Below are 25204 nucleotides of genomic sequence, written 5' to 3'. Positions count from 1 at the left end.
ATTGTGTTAACACTTGAAATTTGTGTATAGAATATAAATGTATAATATGGTATATAGTGAGCATTCGTTCAGCGGTACTGTGATTTAAAATAATAAAGAAAAACGATAATACATAAAACTAAAAATCGACGTATAACAAACACTCCTCATATCACACCGAGGGCTTGCCTAAAAAAAAAATTGAAAAAAAAGTATCGCTCTTTAATGTATATAGTCTTTTTTCCCCCTTTGGCCTTGCGCTACCAACAGAATGCATCTCGAGTATGGCCAACCAGTCAGACGGGATTTAGCTACCGAGGTTTCGTCCCATTCTCATCGTTACATTTAATGCATCAGAGCGAGAGAAAAAACACATTGGGTGAGGTGCATCCTGTGGAAATTGTTAAATTCGCGAGCTCATTTTTCAAATAGCAGTCAGAAGTAATTCATTCTTTTTTCAAAACAAAATTTTTCTAAAATCTTTCTATTTTTATTTCATATATACAATTTCGCAAAGTTATTATAGTCTCCGTTTTTAATGTATTTAGTTGAAAAAGATAAAATAAACTTTTATTTGCTTCTTTTACGAGTTATTTAGACATTCTTAATGTACGAGAAAGAAACAGAGAACGTACTTTCTTTCTCTCATCGGCAGAAACGACGCTACTGCGCATGAACCATTTAGAGCATGCGCAATTGCGTTTCATAAACAGATAATGAAAAAAAAGATAATATTAGACAGGAAACAATTTTTTTTTTGAAAAAAAATGATACCTCCTGACTGAATACAAAAGAAGAAAAGCGTAAAACGTGTAAGAGAAGAAAGACTTTTTTTTTAGAGCCAGGATCACATTGTCAAAGCGCTATACTTTGCTGCTTGGCGCCTTGCATATATTGTATGTATATATATTTATATATACATACATATATATATATAGATTATAATACGCGATAAATTTCAATAATAATTTAATATGAGTCGTTTAACGTGACAATAATTATGACACGATTTGTTTTTTTCTTTTTTTTTTTTTTTTAATGTTTTAGTACTGTATCAGAGTATCCATAATTGCAGTATTTTTTTATATAATAATATACCTTCCTAAAATACGATCAAATCACTGCCACGAGCAGCAATTCCGAGGCACTACGAACAGGCCATAATAAATATGGCCGCACAATTATCATTTTTTCGAATCTCTTGTCTAAATTAAAAAGACTATATAGACTGCCTAATAAGTAATTATAATATATATATATATATATTTATATATAGTTATATCTCATGTACTAGGTATAATATACAATAATTAGAGAGATCACACGTCTTAAATGTAGAAATTTAAAAGACTATCTCTATTTACGTAAATTTTTTTTTAAGTATTGCCACGAAATGTACGGGGTGATGATAATAAATTGATGAGCGGACAGTCAGGGTCCTCAAAAAACTTTGAGCTAATCTATCGACTATATACTACATTTTTTTTATTTCTACTCTACAAATGTCTCAGCCTTCTTTCCACATTCCCTCCTCATTCGTTATTATTTTTTTGCATATCTAGTTATATCAGCACCATTCTGATTTTTTTTTAACCAATCAAAATATCGTCATGTAGATATAGACTAATCAGTTGTATAAATATACATTCGAATATTATTATAATAGTATACAAGAGTCATACCTTTCTTTCTATTGTATATCATCTTCAACATATATGTCATAACGTGAGCTCTTGGCATAATGAGGGTCCGGTGGCGTCAACCTATTTTTTTTTTTTTTTTTTTTTTCATCATTTTGTTCTTGCTCTCTTTTTGCGCGCCATCAGTTCTTTACGACCCTCTTTATATATATAATACCTTCCTGGTTTCGATTCTACGGACGTCCCCGCATATACTCACGCACTCACTCATATTATTTCTTTTTTTTCACTTTCATTCTCAGTCGTTCCTTTTCCTCTCGCTCTTTTTTTTCTTGTAGGATTTTTTTTCATTGTCTCTCTCTCTCTCTCTTTCTCTCTCTCTTTCTCACTTTCTTATTTTCTTTTTTTTTCATTCAACAAAACAATTAGATAACGTTTTACATATTTACAGGCGTCCTCCTTCTCGTCGCATCTTCATCCTTCTCCAAAGATTCATATACTCAACTTGACTTTTCAACACTTTAAAACATAGGCAAGTTAAATATTGTATCACAATCATTTCAGTCTGGTCGAAATCGAACATGTTCAACCCGTTTGGCGAGAGAAACACATTGAAACGGTGTGTGTGTGTGTGTGTGTTTGTGTATATATATGTCTGTGTTTTTTTTGTATGTATTTGTTGATGTACCAAACTTGGTACTTTGTAACTCTTCAAGTACGTACTTACAAAAAAGGAATCACGTCGATCTTCTCGAATTAAGTGAGTAGACTTTATTTAGTATAGTGCATAGAAAATCGTATTTTTTCCCAAAAATTTGTGTATTCAATATTTTTACCAAATCGTCACATTTATCATTTAAAAATGATTTTATATAAAATTTTTAAAGTGATTTTAATTTTTATTCACTATATTTCCAATTAGGATTATTATTGAGTATATTTTTGAAAAAAAAAACATGCCAATCCGACCTCCATATCTTTTTCTTTAAATTATTTAACATTTGCAAAAAATTATCAGGATCAGAATTTTAGCATAAATTAAATTCTAATATTTTTTTCGTTTTTTTAATGGCAAAAAATTTTGAACACAGAAAGAGTCACGAGAATTAAGAAAGTGATTTTCATAAACAAAATATTCCGTGTAAAAATTCCCCTACCAAGGCTCCAGTAGGGAATGAAACGTCACATCTGATCAAAGCCAAATCAGGGCGACCAGAAAATGTGGATTTCCTAATCAGGGCCACATCAGGCGCGGCGTTTCATTTCCTAATAGGGCAGCCTGATCCGGCCCCGATCTAGGCCTTTGGCAAAATTTCTGCGCGGGATGTTAAAATTGCCAGTCCATATAGGAAAGCTGACTAAATAAATTAAGATTATTTGTCCCAGCAGTCAAGTGTTCGTTTGAATACCTACAGATGGTGTTACTATCGTGAGTCACCATAATTTCTTTAATCAAAACGATCTCTATTTTACCATTCAATGTATTAATATTCCAGAATGCCATTAATTTCCTAATTCAATCAAAGACCTTGAAAGAAAAAAAATCAAAAAATGATTTGACAATTTTCCGGAGTCATACAATTTCTGCAACTTTGTTTCATGAAATTGTTTAATGATCACATAAATGCATCTATTTCAGTGAATGATTTATAGAATCTTGTATACATATCTAGTCATTTTCATATATTTATATATTTAAGGAGACGCTATAGTAGCTGTCGTAAATATTGTCATAATAAACTTGAGAATTGCAACATGTGAATGAGTGCCAAGAAATGGCACTTGAAATAGAACAGAAGTCATTCACCTATAGTGATGCACATTTTTTTGACAAATAATAATAATAATGAATCAGTGATGCCAGAATAATTCCCATTCCACATAGCTGGGAAATCATCATTGGTGAAATTTTTCCCAATTAGAAATTGATTTTTGCAATAAAAATGATGTCGTGACTGATTTCTAATTGGGCCAGAGATAATGGAACTAGAGATATTTCCGATATCACTGAAAATTATTCTAGCGATCTATAAAACTCATTGGAAACGTCTTCCAGTAAGTTTTGGTGTCAAATATGATGAAATCATGAAACAACGTTCTTGATGATATGGAAGTCAGATGTGTATTTAAGTCTACTCACCCTTGAGGTGTAAATTGACGGATGTTCGAGGGCAATCGTACGCTAATTGTATATCGTTGATTGCCTTACCTTTTTATCTCGGCACGCAGAGAAACTAAAAGTAACATTATATTTTGTTTAAAAAAAAGAATGAGAAGACTTATTTAAATGCACGATAATTGTCACGGATAATGTTGCTGGAGCGGCTGGCATCTGAGCGACGGGTCTGACGACGATCCGGCCTCCACATCGGGGCCGAAGCAACGCTGAAATCTCAGCGGTATTCCTGCTTGCTAGTAGGCGGCAGGATGGACGGTTAGTCACTGTGGCGGCAGCCCCGTTGGAGGTTTAAATTCACCGGTGACAGCGACAACATTGGTCTGCCCTGGAAATTGGGCCGTTGAAACTGGTGGTTGATGATTAAATGATGGTGCATAGCACTGAGGGAAATAGAGTTCTGGTTTAACAACAGCCGGCGTTAAACCACGTGACACTGTCACTGGACCTAATCCTGTTGGCACGCCACTAGGTAATTTTGTATCACCAGTTGAATTCCGTCTTGCTTTAGAAGCATGAGGATTCATATGGTTGTCTATGTGTTTTTTGACTTCTGGTTCAGTTGCAAATCGTCGCCTACAATTTGGCATTGGACAACAAAATGGCCTATCGCCTTGATGTGTTCGCGTATGTTGATCCAAAATGGCCTTTTGCCTAAAATCCTTCCCGCACTGTTGACACTTGTATGGTTTTTCGCCAGTATGAATACGAAGATGTTGATTGAGAATGGTTCGTTGCCTGAAATTTCTACCACAATACACGCAACCATAAGGCTTTTCGTTTGTATGAATACGTAAATGTTGTGTCAAATGTGATTGTTGCCTAAATCTTTTGCCACATTCGGGACATGGATAGGGTCTCGATTCAATGTGTATACAGCCATGTTGTAGAAGAGTTGATTTTTGTTTAAATTCCTTTTGACATATGGGACAACGGACATAAAGTGGCATACCCGCTGATCGACCATGTTGTATAACGTCCGGTAAACAACCTTTCCCACCACTTTGTTGTTTAATGTATTGAAGAGCACCGAAACCACCGGTACCAAAAACAGCGTGATTTCCACCTTTTGGATCCTTGAAATAGGCAGGATATTGTGTTGAATTAGCATCAGGCGCTGGACTAAATGCACCCGATTGCGTATCATTATCGCCAAATGTTGATGCTACTTCCTCTTTGCCTTCTTCAGGTGGAAATGGCACGTCCTGTGGCCATAGTGTCGGTGTCATTCCATTTTTGAAGATGAGATGTGGACTCACGTCTGTAATAATAAGGAATAAAATTTAAAATACCAATTACAATTATTGCTCATCATTTTTAGGGAATTACAAAATATTAGTTTGTTTTTTTGAAATCAATAATGTTTTTAGTGGCGTTTCTTTTGTCCCGAGTATATTATTACGAAAAAAAAACAGAAGTGCATTATATCTGAGCAGAAATCAAAAATTTCAAAGAAGAAGGCTAAAAAATGTTAAAAAAGAATTTTTTTTTTACAAACATGAAGGGAATATTGTTGGCACGCGTTCAGAAAGTGACGACGAAAGACAAGAGCAGACAAATTGAGGAAGAGTTATTATTAGTATGAACTGAAGTTAAAGGGAGTTTTAGCATTAACCATGTTAGACAAGAGAATTTATACTGAAAACGAAACTCTTATTGTGGAAAATTTTTGATTTATTTTACATTCTGCTCAGTAATTCGAGGCAAGCACATCTCTTATACAGTTCCTTTCTCACGATCACTCGGTATTATGACAAAGATTAAGATTCAGAGGCCATAAAGGCAAGCAAAAGAGAAACAATATGAGATACAGAAAAGGAAAAGTAAATAGAAAACCTTGATATACTAACGATAAGTACAAGTAGAATCTTTTCAATTTTTATCAGAGGACATTTGTTAAAGAATTTTACAGATTTAATAAATGTTAAACTACAGTTGAAAAGAGGGACGTGATCATATAAGATTTGAGCCACGCAATTAATATAAAAACAAAAAGGAGGAGAAGCTGAAGAAACGGAAAGGTTTCCAAAGGATCAAAAATGGAGAGGGGCTCTATCTCACAGCTCACCAGCGCCCTCGCGTCCAGCCCAACCCTTTTCACCCTTAGGCTGCCTTAACACAGAAAAAACAGAAGTTTCTGTTAGAAACAATTTTCGGTTTTTAGGTAACTTCAACATCTCTATTAGGGATTAACTGCAACTCAAGACTATCAAATAATAGTCTAAAACTGACTTCTATTCAACGTGTTACAAAAACAGGTAAATTGATTTGAAACAATATTTAAAAGTGAGTTTTAATTTTATTTGAAAGTATAGAAGAAGTATAGATTTGGATGGATAATACCACCTTGACAATTTGATATTAACTCATTTCGATTCTAATACACAGGGTAATAAATACATTGTACGAAAAGTAAATGTTTTCATAGACAATATTCGCGATAATATATACACTTTTATTTTCTTCTTCTTCTTCTTTTGTTTCAATGACATCTTCTATTAACAAACGTTTAGTAATACGATTAGAATTTGGGTACATAATTCATGTTTTACTTCTGATGGTTTTGTAGAAGAAGTTCATCTGTCAGACGACACAGTGGGAATGATGATAAAAGAGGAAACAACGGAGGGCATCATGTTGGTTAAAGAAGTCATGGAACGATAGAGACAGAAAAGACTCCTAATCTCCTAAAGAAAAACTCAACAAGTGCTTTGCAGAAAATCTTCTAAAATTCATCAAAATCAGAATTAGAACTCCTAATGAGACTAGTCTCCTAAAGAGATTTAAGAGGATAGGCTAAGGCTCTATTGATGTTAAAATTCAACAAGAGCCTTGCAGAAGATCTTCTAAAACTGATCATTTGCTCAAGGGTCGCTATTATCATCAGCACAAAATAGGTTTTCAACCTAATTGGAGGGAGAATAGGGTCACAAAACTTAGGTGCCAACTCTCGTACCACTGTTTAGGCTCATCGTTTAGAATAGAAGCAATAGCTTCTTTCCTAGAATGATCAAAGAAAAGAAATATCGGGGGCGCAATAATTGCACAACGAAAGAAGCTCCAGTTTTTTCTGTGTAATATAAATAAGATAAATACTATTGAAAAACGATTTACGCAGGTCAAAGAGGAATAAATGGAACGAGAGGATTAAATCTAGGTATGTTAGCAAGACACTTGCTGTTAGAGCAGTAAGAAGCTGTGGGTGATCAGTGTGGTTGTGGTGGACGCCCTCTGGGTGTCTGGGAGGCAGAGAGAAATGCTCGCCTTGGTGTGTGCGGACGTGCTGATTCAGGATCGCCTTCTGACGGAAGTGTTTTCCGCACTCCGGACATTGGTATGGCTTCTCACCCGAGTGGATGCGCAGATGCTGATTGAGGATGGCGCGTTGTCGAAATGTACGTTCGCAATAGGCACAAGCGTACGGCTTCTCATTAGCGTGTATACGTAGATGTTGAGTAAGATGGGACTGTTGACGAAATCGTTTGCCACACTCTGGACATCCATAAGGCCGACTGTCCGTATGAATCCTCTCGTGTTGTAATAATGTTGATTTTTGTTTGAAATCTTTACCGCATGTTAAACATTTAAATAGACGCAAATCACTGTTTGCACCTTTGCCCGATTTGCCATTTTGTTGGACAATATCCGGTAATCCAGTTCCCATGTTTGGTGCACCTGGACTTGTATATTGATGTGGATCAAGACCAGGCCCACCATCACCTTGACCGAGTGATGTGAGCATAACACCTGGTTGTTTTAGATAATGTAACGCTGAGAAACCACCGGGTGTGAGCATGTGTGGTGGTACAGATGGTGAAGGATGTGGCCTAGTTTCTTTGAAATAGTGCTGGGGATATTGTTGTAATTCTCCTGTACCAGGGAAACAATCAGTGCGATCGACTTCATGGGGCGTTAATTGTTGTTGAGGTGAATGATCTTGAGGTTGTGGTTGCTGTTGTTGAACCTGTTGTTGCTGCTGTTGTTGTTGTTGCTGCTGCTGTTGCTGCTGCTGTACCTGTTGTTGAGCCTGTTGCTGTTGTTGTTGCTGCTGCTGTTGAGATGTTTGCTGACCGGATTGAATATCTTCATCGGGTGGTGTAAGGGCTTGAGGTTCAGGTGGCGCCGAGGGATACGGCGAAGGTACAGGTGAAGCAAGAGAAGGCGGTGGGCCACTCTCTCCTTCGACTGGAGGACCACAGGCCTGCTGTGGACTACCAGACGAAGAGGAACCTTGTTGTTGAGGCTGTTGTTGAGGATAAAGTCCACCGTCTTGGAGAGATCCCGGACCAGGTCCCCACTGGCCTTGGGGTCTCTCCATATTGTCCTTGTACAATACGTATGGCGCGCCAGTATCTGCAATCACAAGACGAAAAGAACATTCAATAATTTATCATATAACTTTGATATTTACAAAATTATAAATAAATTATAATAGTCCCAAATAAATCTCAAATCAGAACGAAATAAAAAACAATTTTCTCCATTGCCTGGAGGATATAATAATAATTGCTCTTAGTTTTGTTTTATTAGCTCTCCATAATGGAGAACATGCGTACAGTGCTTTCTCTCTAATTAAGACATTGCTATTCCACGAGCTAATCGTAGAGTGAACGATGTGCTGTTGAGAATTCTGTTGAAGCAAAATACACCTTGGTATTAATAACGAACCGTTACGATATTATGTTAATACTACATTTCCATCAGACAGCGTGACGTTTTTTTAGTTCATTATGATACTTTTAAAAAAAAATCATGTCTTTTGTTATATGCAAAAATTGTTTTCTGAAAAAGACTAAGATTTATTTGAGACACATAATATTAAGATTCTTTTATTACGATTCCCATTTATTTATTTTTTGTTAACGAAAATGAGAGAAAGAAGAGGAAATTCCGGTTTTTCTATTTCCCCGCGCATTTAATTTTTGGTGTGTATGATATGGGCTTACCCTGTGAGATGCAGTACATGATTTGTCGAGGCACCTTGAGCCCGGCCGCGAGGCAAGCCGCGAACGAGGCGGAGAAGTTTATAGCCATCTTCGCGAGCTGTCCCCCTCATCCGTGGCTCTTCTTTCCAACCACTATTATCACTAGCTACCCCTTTTTCCCGCCCCAATTGACCTAGCCTGCGGAAAAACATCACACTGTCAAATATCCTTCACCAAAAAACAACAAAAAGGAAAGCACAGTTTGCAGAAAGAGAGAGATAATACGACACCGACCTACTATATGCCACCAACAGTCTCCCTTCATTGATTTTTGGACACTCTCCAGGACAATATAAAAAAAAATTATTTCCAAAGCGTGGATTGTGAAACAATCCAAGATATAGAAGGGATTATGGTATTAATTGCAAGTGAAGAGTTTATTATCAAAACTTGAATAATTGTTTGCTCTTTATTAATGTATAATTAATTACTATTTAGAAAGTTTATCCAATTTAATTGTTATAGTTTTTCAAATGAGTGAATGTCAATTATTTGGAATTAACTCCATTATGTTAGTTCTTCATTTTCGTACATTTCATTTTAACGTTGATGACCTTTATCTACAGCAGAGAATCTGTTGAAGAAATACCTAATTCGACGTATGGATAATATTGATGATTGTAACGAGACAGCTCAACCATAAACTATACAATGATTGATGACTTAACATTGATGACTCTTAACAATCAGGTACATACGCGCAAAAATAATTTCCCAACTCACAGAATCAGATAAACACATCAAATATGTAGTTTCTACAGTCTAAATCTGTAAATTCGTTGGTCAGTGAAGAAAGATGTCACCTACAATTAGAACATCTATTAAGGACATCTATAGGATAAATGTCGGTACTTCAATTCAACTGTAACCTAGATGGCGCAGCAGTTTCTGTAAATTTCTCAGGATATTTTTTTCCGTTACAGCGTTCCTTAGTCTTAAATTCTATTTTCAGTATCTATTGATTAATTTATATTAATTATTCATCTTTTTAATTATTGCAAAAGATTTGCAGAATAAATATGTTAAATTTTAGTTAATTAACATTGTTTGGAGGAAAGAATTAACGAACTTGTGCGAGATGAGAAGTTAGAAGAAAGGTATTTAGGGTGAGACGAAAGGGGATCAGTGACCACTACCTTAAATAGACTATATATATATGTAGTTTTGAAAAGCCATCAACTTTGATCGTCGATATCTCAAGCTGGATAAGATTGAACTTTTTTTGTGGTCAGTTCGATCATCTCCACGCGATATCTTAAGACTTGGGAGTTACTTTCATTTCTATATATATACAAAAGAAACAAAGAAGTGATGTATTCGACCTTGAAAGGGACAGAAAGAAAGAGAGAGAAGAAGGTATAAGTGACCACCTTGAGCTGATCTTTAATCCTTTCATTTGGCTCTATCTAATTTCTTAAGAAGAAGAAGAAGATTGACATATCGAGTCGTAAAAAACGAATTCATATGATTTAAAAGTCTCTCTGTATAAATATATTTCTAAAAAGTTAAAACTTTTTCTTCTTTTTCATATCGCTGTTATAACATAATGATGAAAGAGACATAAAGGAGACATAAGTAATATAAAAAAAAAATTTTCTTAACATCCCTGTAAATTAAAATAAAAGAATTCTTTATCTTTAAGAAAAGTGAATCTTATTGGCATCAATGTATGAGGGAGGTGTTAAAATAATTTATTTACTCTTCAAAATGAAGAGAAAGGGAAACATTCTTGTTGTTGGTTGCTGCGGCTTCTGCCAGAAGAACTCTTGAACTTGACCGGATTGAATAATGGCACCACTTAGGGTAAAGTATTAAGCGATAAACTGCGCGCGCAATTTTAAAAAGGAAAAGTATTTCAATCAAGAAATGTAATTGAAAAATATTTTTATTTCCCTTTTAAAAATAAATTTTTTTTTTAGAAAAAAATTTATTTATAAAAGGGAAATAACTGAATGAAAGGTTTGAGAAAATACATATATGTTATACTGTATATATGTTTAATGAATGAAAGCCTAGCGAAGGACGTTCGTAGTACTAGAAATAAATAGAGGAGGAAAAGTAGACAGGGAAAGAGTTAAAAGGAGTGGGGAATATTGCCGACCTTGCTAAGAATGTAAGTAAACTTGTCTACGTAACTATAGGTAGGTTAAAAGGTTCTCGAAAACTTGTCGTCGTTAATGATGACTTCGAGTATAGAACTTCTATATATTCAATATAGAGGATGCCGCATCATGAAAACTTAAGTCACATATTTCTTGAAAATGAAAAATTTTTCAACACGACGAAAGTAAATTATTTAAAAATTATTACTCTTATTATTTTTTCGTAAGATGTAAAAAAAATTGGGTATATACTTAAAAATATCTTCTTATTTCTATTGAAAGATCAAACTTTCTTTTGATTTGCATCAAAGTCCTGACTCTATAATATTATAATTTCTTCTTTTTATAGACACAGTAAGAAATAAAATTAGAAATTTTTATGCTAATTGTATATTAGATTTAAAAAAAGGTAGATTAAAAAAAAAACAGAAACCAATACCTGTCGAAATACAAGTGCCATTTTTGTAAAGGAGCTTTTTTTGCAGTACTTAAGAACCAAATATGGCGTTGAAAAATGTTGGTATCATGTTACGAGGTACAATGTCGACTTCTCTCTGGATAAGTGTCAGAAAAGTCAAGAAAGAAGAACGCGACTTTAGGACTGGCAACGAGTATAACGCTTTTTTCAGCTTTACTTTCCCCCCTCGACGTTATTTTTAACGTCAACGAACAAAGCAGGAACTGAACGTTTGCTAAAGAATAACGAATATTTCATATGAATATTTCGTTAAGTAAAAAAGTTTTCCAAAAATCTTGAATTCTTTAACATAATTAATCTATAAAAAAAACCAAAAAATGAATTTTAATTTCAGGTGAAAAATGTCAACAGGAAAATATAAAATTTATGCCAGTTAAAAAAAAGAAGAAAGAACAAAAATGCGTTTTGATTGCTGATTCAGTGGAAAATCCCCTAAAGCAATGACGTGGACTGGAAGATTCAATTAAAAAAAAAAATAATTTCAAGTTTATACATGAATTATTATATTATTATAATATGTACTCAATAGTATAAATGAATTACGTTAATTTATTAAATATTTTTTCGCTGGATTATACTTTTGATATTGTTTTATTGTTTGACGGTAGTAAAAGTTTATTTTCTATAAATATAATCCAACACAAGGTGGGAATGAATTAAAAACAAAATAGTAGTCTGTCAACCGGTCTAGTTTATCTGCGAAATGCGTCACTTTACTTTCTTGTCGTCATCCGCATTGTTAGTGACAACAGCTTCTTCTCTGTTTGTACCAAAACGAATATATGTAACCGGTTTTTTTTTTCCTTTTTTTTATCTATAGTGGAAAAATAATGTCTTGTTTGCATTCCGTAGAAGTTTTTTTTTAGCATTGGAGAACTGCGTAAGAATCACATAAGACTGCTAATTAGTCGTTTCTTTGGTATGAAATTTGACTGTTCTTTCTTTATAAACGAAAACAACATTTTACAAGAAGAATATATCATTAAGGAATTATGTTAATTTTCAAATAGCGCAAATATTTCCAAGAGATCAAGGAAAACAATAAACTTAAACTAATAGTAACTCAAAAAAAAAAATTTAAAAACAAAAATCATTTCTACTTTTTTCCCCTTGTACTATTGAGAATTAATTTTTCAAGATGCTTAAGGTCAACGTTGAAGAAGGCGGTAACATATTCTGATAAGATAAAAATGATGAACTTACGAATTTGAGTGTTATAATTTTTTGGCATGCTTTATACAAAACGGAAAACGTATAAGAAAAATGTCCACAGAATTTTTTTTTAAGAAAAAATTTAATTGAAAAAAACTGTTAAATTTAAACAAAAGATGATAAATATCTTTTTACTTAGAACTTTTATTTTTCTTTAAACATTCTCATATAAATTTTTATTCTGAGTTTTGTAAATTTTGCAAGACTTAATTTTAAAAAAACAGAATTAGAAAAAGGTTTTTAAAAAAAAAAAAATATTGTATTTCTTAAAATAAAATAACTGTTAAAATACAGTGAGAGCTAGACGTTAACATTTTAATGACAGTCGAAAGGTTTATCAGAAGTTTGACCTCGTCTTATTGTATGTGCAAGAGATGAATATATATATAGTCGCACATAGTGCTTTATCCACAGTTTAGGTTTCCTTTCTTTGTGCCCTTATCAAAAGTTATTTTAGTCAGAAAATCGAAAATTTTTATTGGAAACATTTTTTTACTTAAAATTTTTTACAGCATTTTATAGTTTTTAGCAGTTGTACTTTATTTTTGGGAAAAATAAAGGTTTTCTATTTCATTTATCGATTCAATTTTGCCAAAATTAAAATTTTGGAAAATTTTAATTTTTCCTAAATTGTAATTTTGGAAAATTTTAATTTTTCCTAAATTGTTTACAGTATAAATGAAAATTGTGAAATAGAATCAAATAACGATGCAGAATATATTTAGTATAATTTCTTTTTTTCAGTTTTGCGTGTAGACTTGAAAGAAATATAAAATAAATAAAAAAAAAGAAGGTTTCTTCGCGCCATCGTAAGGAAGTTGACGGAGGTCTCGGTTACTGGCCGGGATTCTCTTTTTACGTTGATTTTTCAGGAAATGCGGCTCGGAACGGGAAGACGTCTTTACGATTTGTTTTGGCGGCTCAAGCGCAGCAAGGACAGACACGCAGTGGAGTCTTGCGCAGACGCAGCTTTTTCGTCGAACAGTATTTTTAAAGATTTTCCTTTCCGTGGTCGCTATAGGTTTAAACGGGCGGGTCGAACTCGAGAACCATTCGCGTTCGTCGTGAAATTAAATTCAACCAACTTTCCTCCCAATTTCCCGCACACACCGTCTTTTCCCAATATTCATTATTTTCTTCGAAAAAAAAAATGAAATAATTTGCAAAATTGCAAATATTTTATATTTGATAAATAATATTATTTATTTTAATATTTTTCAAATTCACAAAAAATTATTTCACTGTATTTGCACTTGAATCACATTTTTTTTCAATTTTCCAAAATTTTCCAATTTTGCGAAAAAACATTTCACTACAAGTATTTGCACTTGGAGTGCAAATTCTTGGAGTGAAATTTCACTCGAATGAAAATTGCGTCATTTTGAAACTAATGATATTTTAATGTATTTACTCTCTTGTTGGAGTGAATTTTATACAATTTTTCGATTATTTTTAAATAACTGAAGAAATTGTTATTATTAATTTTCAATAAAAAAAGAGAAGATTTTTGGAAAAAATTGTTGAATCGCTTAGAAAGTTGTTTAATGCGATTTGCGAAAAGTTTATTTAAGAAGACAAGTGTTTTAATTCTTACTTTCCTGAAGTTTATACAAGGCAAAGAGAATTCAATGGGTTCGTTGAAAAACTTCGATTAACCCACCATGAATTTAAACTACTTTCTTCACTTCCTTATAATATTATACGTCGACAATTGTGTTTTTGCAGAAAAAAATTTTTTTTTTCCTTTTTTCGCATATTATCTTTATTATATATAGCATTGTGCAATGACAAATATCTGGATAACATATCGTACAATATAAACAGAAGATATTGTGTCGGTGTAATAAAAAAAAAATTGTTAATTAAAATTACTTAATTTTTTTTATAATATTTTGATTGATAAAAAAGTAATTTGAGAGAAAAAAAATAAAAAATGTTTTTCTACTTAAAAAATGTGTCATAGGAACTTTAACAAGAGATGAAAAGAAGTAAATTTACTTCATATAGCATATCATTACGATAAGAAAATCGTAAATTATCATACGTTTAACAGCTGCTGCATTACCCTTTGTATCTTTAATGTATATATTATGATTGTAAGAGAGCATTGAGCTATAGAATTTTTTTTTTTTTTTTTTTGCTTATTTTCTTAATCATCTGTAATTGAAGACAATTTTACAAATGTATTATTAGTTTATACAATTTTCAAAGTTATGTATTTCATTATACATTTTCATACACTAGCGCCACTTGCGGAAAAAATGTTGCAACTCAGGTGAGAGTTAGTTTTTTAAAAATGGCGCTAGTTCAGAAGAAACTATTTTCTGAACGAAAAGAAGATAAAAAAATGGAATTAGTTGAAAATAAATACAGTAGAAAAATAATTAATTATATAGTGTAATGTAATAAATATTTATATAGAAAACTTGAAGAATTTTTGCAGTTCAAAAAAGACAAAGCGATGAAAATAAGAGCGTAAAAATCATCACTTTTCGCGAGTGTCTCAACACTTGAAACAAAAATATATATTACAATAAAATTCAAAAGGGGTTCGGTAAAAATTCACATAAATTTTGTAAATTCTGTGTTTCATTACTACTGTTTTATCGCGCCCTTGGCGTCATTTACACTCTCAACGTTATAGTGTGATAGGATCTTATCCATACAGATCTACCCTTCTCATAGATGGCGCGCTCGCTTATCCGTGAATGTATCGTGCTTTTTGCCAAGTGCACCTCCATGGAACTAACGGATTGTTCCGGATTGTTCAACGGAGCGCTTAAAAAAAAAAAAAAAAAAAAAAATAGTATACGCGGAAAAGCGAAGATCGAAAGGGATAATTTATTGTCGATTGCTTGGGACATCCCGTGTGTCCTATTGGATACTTTTGCTCTTGCCTGTACTAACATTCGATGCGGGTTTTCGTGGCGTGTCTGTGAGCAAAGAAACCAGTTTTTCGTCGAATCGAAAGGCCCCTCCACTATACGACCATGATTCTGTCTGAGAGTTTGCCCACTGCAATAAACTATATACAATGCGATTTTTTATTTCAATTTTTTATCCCACTGATTAGAAGTAAAAGAATGAAAAAAAAATTTAATTCATCATAAAAATGAATGAGCCTTATGAATTCCTTTTCATTTTCTTAAAATGAGAATAAAAAAAAAGGTGCGAATTTTTTTTTCAATGGAAATTTTTATTGCAATATTATAAATATATTATATAAATCTCTAAATTTATCAATATATTGAAAAATGTTTTTATATTTAAAATAACATACATATATTTGACAATATTTCAATTCAAAACATTGATTTCTTTTGTTAGTTTGCAATTTTTCTTATATAAAATCCATCCAAGTATATATATATATTGAGAGTATATAGAACCGGATTGACGAAAATGAATCATCGCGAATATTTTGCCTCCGAGGCGGTGTTTTCAACTGGATTGATTTTGTCGAGCAATTGTTCAATGAATGAAGCCAAACTTTTGAAAAGTCAGTTTAGAATTGCAATATAATAGAACCCAGAGGGAAATATAATAAATTTTCGTTTAAGAAAATTCACATATAGGATGAAATTTTTTTTCCTTTCAATAAAATAATTTAATTATATTTATTTTTATTGCGTGTAAAATTTATTATTATTTTTTTGTTTCAAATATTTATAGATAATTAATTTTTTAATCAAATATTTTATGAAACAATTAATTCAATGTAAAATTTCGTTTGAAAATTACAAAGTAAAATATATTTTATAAGGTATATATATATACGAATACTTAAATTGATGCGCCACGTTAAATTGAATGTATGCGTATACGTTGGTAAAGTTATTTTCGTAGAAGGGTCTTTGTGCGCAAAAAAAGAACTCCATGACAAATATTCTCGAGTCACTGCACTATACATATATAGAAAGACACTTGCAATTTCGGTAGCTCCAAATTCCAATAGAAATTATTATTTTTAATTACCTTCAATTCTCTTACAATAAACAGACAAAAAAATTAGTTTCCTACTAATAGTGTAAAAAAAAATTGTCATTTTTTATGAAAAAAATATTTTTCAATCAAAAATGTTATGAAATATTTTTTTAAAAAATTGAAAAATCATCTTGTGAGGGTTAATAACATAACTCAATTGTAAATATATACATAATTGAATGATGATGATCTTCGAAAGGTGTTAAGTCTCGGTTTGCTAATAAAAATAAAGTAGGAAATGCTACACAGCGAGCTATATACTAAAACAGTTGTTCTTAATGGTTAGTAGATGGCAGACTTCCAAATTATTCAGCGAAAAAAGAAGAAAAAAGAAGAAAATGAAAAAAAAGTTAAGAACGTTTCTAATTCGCGATAAGATTTCTCATTCAACAGTCGAAGAAACTCGTTTTTTGCCTATATGTATAAGTATATATAGGCATATTTCTCCACAACTTATTTAAAATTACATACATACTCTTGCATTTGTTTTTTTTTAAATTGTAACTTTGATTTTAACTAGCTTCGATTGTTACTAACTTCGATTGTAACCAGCTTCGATTATTACTAGCGTAGATTATAACTAGCGTTTTTTGTAATTAACTTCAAATGTAACTAGTTTTCTTTGTAATTACAGCGTCAATTATAACTAGCTTCGATTGTTACTATCTTCGATTGTTACTAGCTTTGAATATTACTAGCGTCGATTATAACTAGCGGTTTTTGTAATTAGAATTGTAACTAGAGTTTGTTTAATTAGCTTCGATTGTAACTAATGTGCTTTGTAACTAACTTCGATTATAACTAGTAATCTTTGTAACTAGAATAGATTGTAACAAGCGTCAATTATAACTAGCGTTCTTTGTAACTGGAATCGATTATAACTAGCGTTATTTGTAACTTGTATTCTTTGTAAGTAGCGTCGATTGTAAGTAGGGTTTATTGTAACTTGTATCTTTGTAAATAGCGTCGATTTTAACTAGCGTTCTTTGTAACTAGCATCGATTGTAACTAGCGTTCTTTATAACTAGCTTCGATTGTAACTAGCGTTATTTTTAATTTTGTTTGTGTATAAATAGCGTCTTTGAAATCTGTTTTCAATTGTAGCTAAGTGTGAAGAATCGACAATTTTTTTAAGCTATGGACAACGATTAATGTATATATTATATATACAAATACAAAAGAGAGATAATTTTCTTCAATTGATTTAATCTCTCCGAAGAATGATTAATTTTTAATACAGCGATGAAATATATTGCTTTTAATTCTAAAAAATCACTAAGTTTTTTTTTCGATAAAACTTGTGTCATTTTCCATTCAAAGTATCAAGATATACGCTAAGATGTAAATGCGTGCAATAATGTTGGCAATGGTAGGATAGTAGACGCGGTCTTGAAGCAATCAAGCGACTTACGCGCGTCGTGGCAAGCACTTCAAAGTGACTGTATAAGCTAAGAATAGAAGTAGAGTACAATGACCAAGCTCCGATCGTCTTGAAAATTTCCCTTCAATGTAATATTATTTTCATTATTTGTCAATTGACGAAAAATCATTTACCAAAAGAAATTTTTTTTAATAATTTTATATAATTAAATACCATCTATATAAGAAATTGAAAAGAAAAATATATTTTTTTGCATTTTTTTTTTTTCAAAACACAATTTTTGTTAAATTATTCTCTGTTATAGAAAAGAAAAATTATTTTAAAGATGTCGTTGAGATAATTGAAGATGAATCATGAAGTAAAAGTTGCGGGGGGTTTGATCGTATATAACACACAAAATAAGAGTGATATTGGCCTTGAAAAGAGCGTCATTAACTTTTTTTTTTATTTCTGTATTGAGAATGACGATTCATTACGAACCAGCTTGGGCAATAATTGCATGCGATATTTCTGGACGAAAAAAAAAATATATGCGGGAAAAAAAAGATGTTTGATGAGAGATGAACGATAGAAGGGGAAAAAGTTGTTGTAGGTACGGCGCCGGACGGCGATTGGATCTTGATTCGTGTCTTGCGTTCACCAGGTAGCCACTTGTTTTTAGGCTCAAGCAGGTGACATTGAATGACTAGAATTTAACCTACGCGACCGTACGCTATACGCGACAAAAGAAAAAAAAAAAAAAAAAGAGAGAGAGAGAGAGAGACAATTCTTTGCTTTACAATCGCGAAATATTCCCATTAACAAAATTAAAAAAAAAATTGATCAAGAGAATATTTTTTTGAATAAAAATTTTACCGAGACATTTTTTTTCTCTAGAAAGAAAATATGGTTTGTAAAAATGGACAAAAGTGAAGGTAATTATAATTAATTAATTAATTAGGAAAGTCGCCGTTACGTATTAAATTCAATTAATTAAAAGTTGCAAACGGGATGAAACTTTTGTTTGAAAAAAAAGAAAATTATTAATTATGTATAAAGTACAAAAATATTAACTCTTTTTTTCTCCATTTTATAAAAACGTATGTAACTTTTGATGAACATATGTAGTTGTAATGGAAAATAGTTTTTTTTTTTATAAATTGTTTACTGAAAATTAACAATGTATGGTATGTTAGAAAAATTACATTGAAATTTTTGTCATAAAACACCTGGAAACCTACCTTTGTGAAAAAGGTGAATACTAGGAGCCCGAATCCGGGAAAATACTCCAATTTGATTAAATGCAGTGATTGTATTTCGGAAATAGTCGAACATTTTTTAACAGTTTGTATTAAAATTTCGTCACTATAATTATTGTCTTTAATCGATTAATTTTACGTAGATATTTTTTGTAATTTTTTATTTGTAGAATTTAGTGTTCATACTCTGAATTTCAAAATTTTTCTCACATTCACTAAGAGATTTTTATTATCGAAATGAAGATTTATTAAAATTTTAATTTTAAACTTATTATAAATTTATAAAAACTTCAAAAATTGCATTGTTATTATATGAAATAATTTTCTTTTAAAGTTTTTAAAACTGTTTTTCAAAAAAAGAAGTTTTGGGAAAATTTTCTTCAAAAATAAAATTCTTTACAGAAACTTGAAGTTATTATATAGAGGTATATAAAAATCTCTTTGCAAATGTAAGGATTCATTTTGTTTATTTTCCGAACAATTTTTATCTATACATTTGACGGATTTAAAGATAATATAATTTAAATTTGAAGATAAGATATAATAAATAATACACGAAGATAATAATAAAAAAAAACTCAATTAATTTAAAAGTAAGGCCAAGATAATATATATTAGAAAATAAATGAAAAAGAATGCATACAAGAGATAAAAACAAAAGTGTGCCAAAAATTCATACATTTGACCAGAGAAGAGGTGAATTTTTTTTAAATCTTTTTTTTTGTACGATGACAACTCTCATATATTGATGTAATCGTCATTGCTGGTATTTTATTTATTTCATAAAGTGCATATTTCACGTGCACGTGGTGAGAGTCATTTATATGACAGACTATATACGATATGCTGATATCTTTATACGATATTGTGTTTCTACCGATACATTAATGGCATATTTCTTATGCAAAAGTTGATTTATATTTAATATACATGTGCAAAAGAAAAAAAAATGTTTTTTTTTCAACTTCATTGATAGAAATATTTTTGCAGTAAAGTTCATTAATTTTATTCATTCTCATCAAATGAGAATGAATTAATTCATTGAAAGACAATAAATATGTTCAATAATTTTAAAAATGACATTCTCTATAACATTTTTGTCCGATATTTCACTATTTTTAGAATATCAGTATTTTAATATTTTCATATCAGTCTTTTTCAAGTTTCTTTTCTACTTTTTTTTGTGACGATTGATATTATTTATAAGTTGCAATTTTAAGATTGTGTTAAACATAATTTTCGAAATAAAAATTTAAGTTTACATCATTTTCAATCAGATATTTTGAACTGATAAGTCGATGTCAAATATATTCTCTTCATATTGATGTTTTGTTAGCCATTTGTATTTCAATATTATTCACAAAAGAAAAAAATGAAGACGCACTTTGAGTATAAAAATAACACAAAAGTAAATAAAATAGTTTTTTTTTTAAAAAAAAAAAAGTTTTTTCTCATAACACTTTTGTTTTGTATTTTTATATCTCTTCCAATCAATGGGTTTTTAAGATTTTCAGGTGCATTAATTAAATAAATATAATGAATTCTTTTGTCAACTATTGCTTAGAACAATTTTGCTTTTTGTCGTTGTCTTTTTTAAAGTAAGTTTTTTATAGTATTCACTTCTTTTTTTTTTAAAGAAAGCAGAAAAAAAATGATTGAATGCAACTCTTTTTTGCTTATGATTCTATACTATCATTTAATAATACCTTCGTGTCGCTTTCGAAAAAAATTTTTTCAACTATAGTTAAAAAAAAATCAAAATTCATCTGTATCCAAACAATATTTTCAGAAGTTATTATTTTATAAATTATTTTGCGATTATTTCTATGAATGTTTTTTTTATTATCAAACTTTGCAAAACATAATTTCTTTTTCTTGCTATATTTTTCAGTTTTATAAATAAGCAATTTTGCACCATTGAATATTTGTTGTATTTTTTTTATGCATAATGGCACTTAAATTTTTTTTGACATTTTGTAGTTTACTTAAGTTTCATAATTGGAAATATTTTCGTAGATTTAGAGTTTTCAATGTGTAACATTTTTGAATAAGATTTTCTGATTTGGATTTTCAACATCCGTTTTAGTTTTTAGTTTAATAATAATACACCTTTATATAATGTTAGTTATAATATAAGTGGCTAATTTTTTTTTGTAATGTATATGATTTTTTACAGGGACTTAAAATAGCTTCTTTTTAACAGCCTTAAAAAAGTCTTCTTTTAGTTACAACATATTTTGACTCTTTTTTGGTCCTCCTCGGATATGTTATTCCATGTTTTCAAATTATGCATTTGTCTGTTTTTTCATTGTTTTAATATAAAAACTTATTCTGATAAATTCGATACCAAATAACATTTCATTAATATAGACATATTGATATACTTTCTAAACTACTTTTATCAAATATTTTCTTCTTTTAAAGTATATATAATATAATTATTAATATATACACTTCCACCTCAATCAAAAGTAAAAAAAAAATTCACTAATCCTTATATAAATACATTTAGATAGAATTTAGAAGAAATTTTTTTAATATGATTTAAAAGAAAGTTTTTATAAATTTTTAAAGTTCTTTTTTGTTTAAGTTTATAAAAACTACATTTTGTTTGTTTAAAAATTTGTAGTATATTATATAAGGAAAAGTAAAAAATAATACCATAGCCTTGAAGTTAATAATTAGTGTAGGATAGAAATACTTATTCGAGTCACACTGTGAGTAGAAAAGTTATGGCAAGTCCAGACTTGCTGAGTAACGAATCCACACAGACACACACACACACATACACACACGAGAGAGAGATAGAGAAAGAAAAAGAGAGAGACAGAGAGAGAAATGAATATAAAAAAGGCAGAAAAGAAACCACTGTGACAAAGCACTGCTAATAAATAAGGAAACAGAATTTTTGGCACACTTTTTTTTAGATAGCCACTGAGCACTGAATAATCACAAAAAAAGGAAAAAAGAAGTATTATATAGAATATCGCGAAACCGTTTGCAATTGTGAAATGAGACACAATGGGAGGACATTGACGGTGACACGTGTGTAGGGAACGTTGGCACATAGGCGTTTTAATTTAGCATGGTATATATGCATGTGGTTGCGTGCACTAGGCAGAGGTTAAGTATCGTAGCATATCTGTAGTGGTAGCAGTAGTAGTAGTAATACCAGGCGAGTGCGGCGTGACGAAGGCGGGAAAATTTAAAGTCTCGCCGCGAGAGAGGCATATAGAATAAACCAGCAGCGTGATATCACTCTTTCTTTCTCTCTCTCTCTCTCTCTTTCTATCTCGTTGGGGTTGTTTTGCAAAACGAATCAAGCCCAGGGTGGGTGGGAGAGAAGATCAGACGGCAGCAGCAGCAGGGGGGGGGTGAGGGAGGGGAGTTTGAATGGGCTGCGGGTGGCAATAGCGCGGCCAAACCGTCGAGGGTCCTGTTTTGTGTCCAAAACGAACGGAATTGGATGATGGCATTCGCCGACGGTGGTAATATGTACTCACCGGAATTGTAGTATTCCTTAAAGTAGCGTGTCGCTGCGCGCTGAACAATCGAATAATACAAGTTCACGTATGACGTTGACTGATTTTGTGCGGAGAGCGCCATTTACACCGTCTTTAAATGAATTCTTGTTTCTTTCTTATGTTTTTTTTTTTTTTTTATTGTTAAACTGAGATTGGAACTTTATTGGCGACACTTGCCCGCGTGCGTGCGTGCTAATTGTAAGTTGCGTGCGCGAGAGCGTTTTTTTTTCTTTTTTGATTTTTGATAATAACACGAGATGGCGTTTTAGTAAACACACAACACGATTTTCTTTCACATGCCGAATTTGTGCCGTACCGCGTAGGTAGGCGAAAACGAGACGAAACACTTGTAATCTCCGGGTTCTCTTTTGGTAAAACCGCGCCGGTAGACAAACTCGGTAGACTCGGCTGGCCCCGAGTACTCGCCAAGACCGAGACGTCGCAGTGTTGCCACGCTTCCGTCGCCGGCATGCACTGGAAGTGGGGATTTCTGAACTGGATTGGGGTTTGGGTGGATGGAGAAGAGAGAGAGAAAGAGAGTGAGAGAGTTGAGTTGGGTGAGAGAGGACGAGTGGAGAAGGTCCGTGTGGAATGAGAAACGACGGCGGCAATGGTCGCGGAGGTGGAGGAGAAGAAGAAGAAGAGTGGTGGAGGTCGAGGAAACGGACCAACGGTTTGGGGAGGGAGTCATGATGGGAAGGGTACGGCCAGGGTGAAAAAGTTATGTTCGTCGGACCTGTGGCAAAGGGGGAGGGGTTTTGATGCTTCGTCGCGACGGGATGGGTGGTGAGGAGCGCCCCACTGTACCCCGCGGCGACGACGCCGGTAACGGGGAGGGTGGGAGGGGAGAACGATTGGTGCCGGCGGATGGCGCGGCAGTGGAGGAAGGACTACGGTGGGAGGATGAGGAGGACATTGGGTGGGAGGGAGGGATTCCCCAGTTGTTCTACCACACCGCGTTTTATACCCCTCGATGCGCGCTGCGCCGATGCATCGTGCCACGAGCACGACTACCTCCGAGTCACACGGAATGCTCGTGCCACGAGTACGAAGCCTCTCCCAAATCAATATCACTCGTCTAAAAAAGCAGCACCTGTAATCGCACTTCCGAACTTCCGGAATTTCGCGACTCAACCGTTTCTTCTTTTTGTATTGTACATGTATAGATATACAAGGCTACCCCTGGATAGTAGCGTCCTCCTCTTATTGACTCAGGTCAGGTTGGTCTAGACTGGTTAGGTTTTGATTAGAACGACGCACTCTCCGTTTCCCGCCAAAAATCATTGCGCATTCAACCATCCTTTTAATGACTCCATGTGATCAACAATTTCTCACAATCTAAATACAGTGAGTGACTATAAAAGGTAGCAACTTTTTTTTAAAAATTAGTTTCTGTTACAATAATTTACTGATCTGGTATGTCATAAATATTTACCTTATCTTATTTCTCTATATGAAATTAGAGCTTTATTCAGTATTTAAACTTCGATTTCCATCCTGCAAATTATAATATAATGAATCTAAATGGAAGCATTTAGACGATAATCAACTCTCTTGCGATGAATTGAGGCACGATGTACTTAGGTGCGAACAAACACGTGTCTGCATTATAAATTAGATACGTATAGAGACCAACAGCTTGCCAGGATTAAGACGATCTTGAAAATTTACACAAGATATTTCCACTCCATGATGATTATCTGGAAAGTTTTCCATACTATATGATGAATAAACAAAAAATGTACAAAGAAAAGAAAAATACAATTCTACATGCAGAAGTACATATTAAAATCTAAAATCCTTACAGTGTCCTATCTAAGCATGTAAACAGAGTTTTTTTAAAGAAACCCTTCTCCTGTGTAGGCGAAATTAGAGGGAACCTTATAGAATTACTTATAAGTACCCAATATAGTTTTTTAAGAATTAGCCGTAGAAACATAAAAGCAAGAAACATTGTTTTATTTTTCATCCTCTGAAATAGGATTTTTCCATTGAAATGGGGTTATTTCTATGAAATCATTAAACCCTTTGATCAGTCACGTGCTGTAACGCTTGAACTCGAATGTTAAATGTTTTGCAAGGTATTTATTGCAGAGTAATGCAAAAAGCGTAACCAGATAAGGACGCAGTAGAAGCTTAATCTAGCGGCACGGATGATGCTCAAGATGCAAATCTAACGGCAGATTTCAGTCACACTTCCTGTCTTTAAGTGCAACCGTTCACTGGGCGATAGCAGTTTAAGAGATATTATTGCAAATGAAGGCATTTCATAAATCCTAATTCGTTAAGTATATACAGAAGCATATCAAGATTGAATTCTAACATCGTTTGTATATATTTTATTGCATTTACGAAAATTTATACAATTAATTCATTTTAAAGCAAATCAATTAAAGACTTAGTGTACAATACATTAGATTTCATAATACAAACTAAAAGAATACAGTATTTTGAAAATTATTTCCGATTTAAAAAAACTGTTTAATTATATTTTCATTTGTTTGG

The 25204-nt window shown here is 32.3% G+C and overlaps 1 protein-coding gene across 6 annotated transcripts; it reads right to left on the bottom strand.

Annotated features, from left to right (window-relative positions):
- Window positions 1-1976: 1976 nt before the first annotated feature.
- LOC127278240 (myeloid zinc finger 1) lies at window positions 1977-22827 on the bottom strand. 6 transcript variants are annotated; one of them, XM_051299843.1, is made up of 4 exons: window positions 22679-22826; window positions 8742-8918; window positions 7060-8148; window positions 1977-5056 (listed from the first exon to the last, which is right to left on the bottom strand). In XM_051299843.1, the coding sequence occupies exons 2-4, from the start codon at window positions 8827-8829 to the stop codon at window positions 4059-4061; spliced, it is 2175 nt and encodes a 724-aa protein (XP_051155800.1). In that variant the 5' UTR covers window positions 8830-8918; window positions 22679-22826; the 3' UTR covers window positions 1977-4058. The 6 variants fall into 6 exon arrangements, with proteins under 6 accessions (XP_051155800.1, XP_051155802.1, XP_051155798.1 ...); XM_051299845.1 differs by having other exon boundaries at window positions 7144-8148; XM_051299841.1 differs by lacking the exons at window positions 8742-8918; window positions 22679-22826 and adding exons at window positions 19158-19362; window positions 22171-22667.
- Between the last annotated feature and the right edge of the window lie 2377 nt (window positions 22828-25204).

This window comes from Leptopilina boulardi, unplaced genomic scaffold (genome assembly GCF_019393585.1).
Source record: "Leptopilina boulardi isolate dan_hultmark-lab unplaced genomic scaffold, ZJU_Lbou_2.1 LbouV2_202, whole genome shotgun sequence".
In the NCBI taxonomy this organism is placed as follows: domain Eukaryota; kingdom Metazoa; phylum Arthropoda; class Insecta; order Hymenoptera; family Figitidae; genus Leptopilina; species Leptopilina boulardi.
Note: the sequence above shows the minus strand (reverse complement) of the source record. Positions and strands in the feature narration are given on the sequence as shown.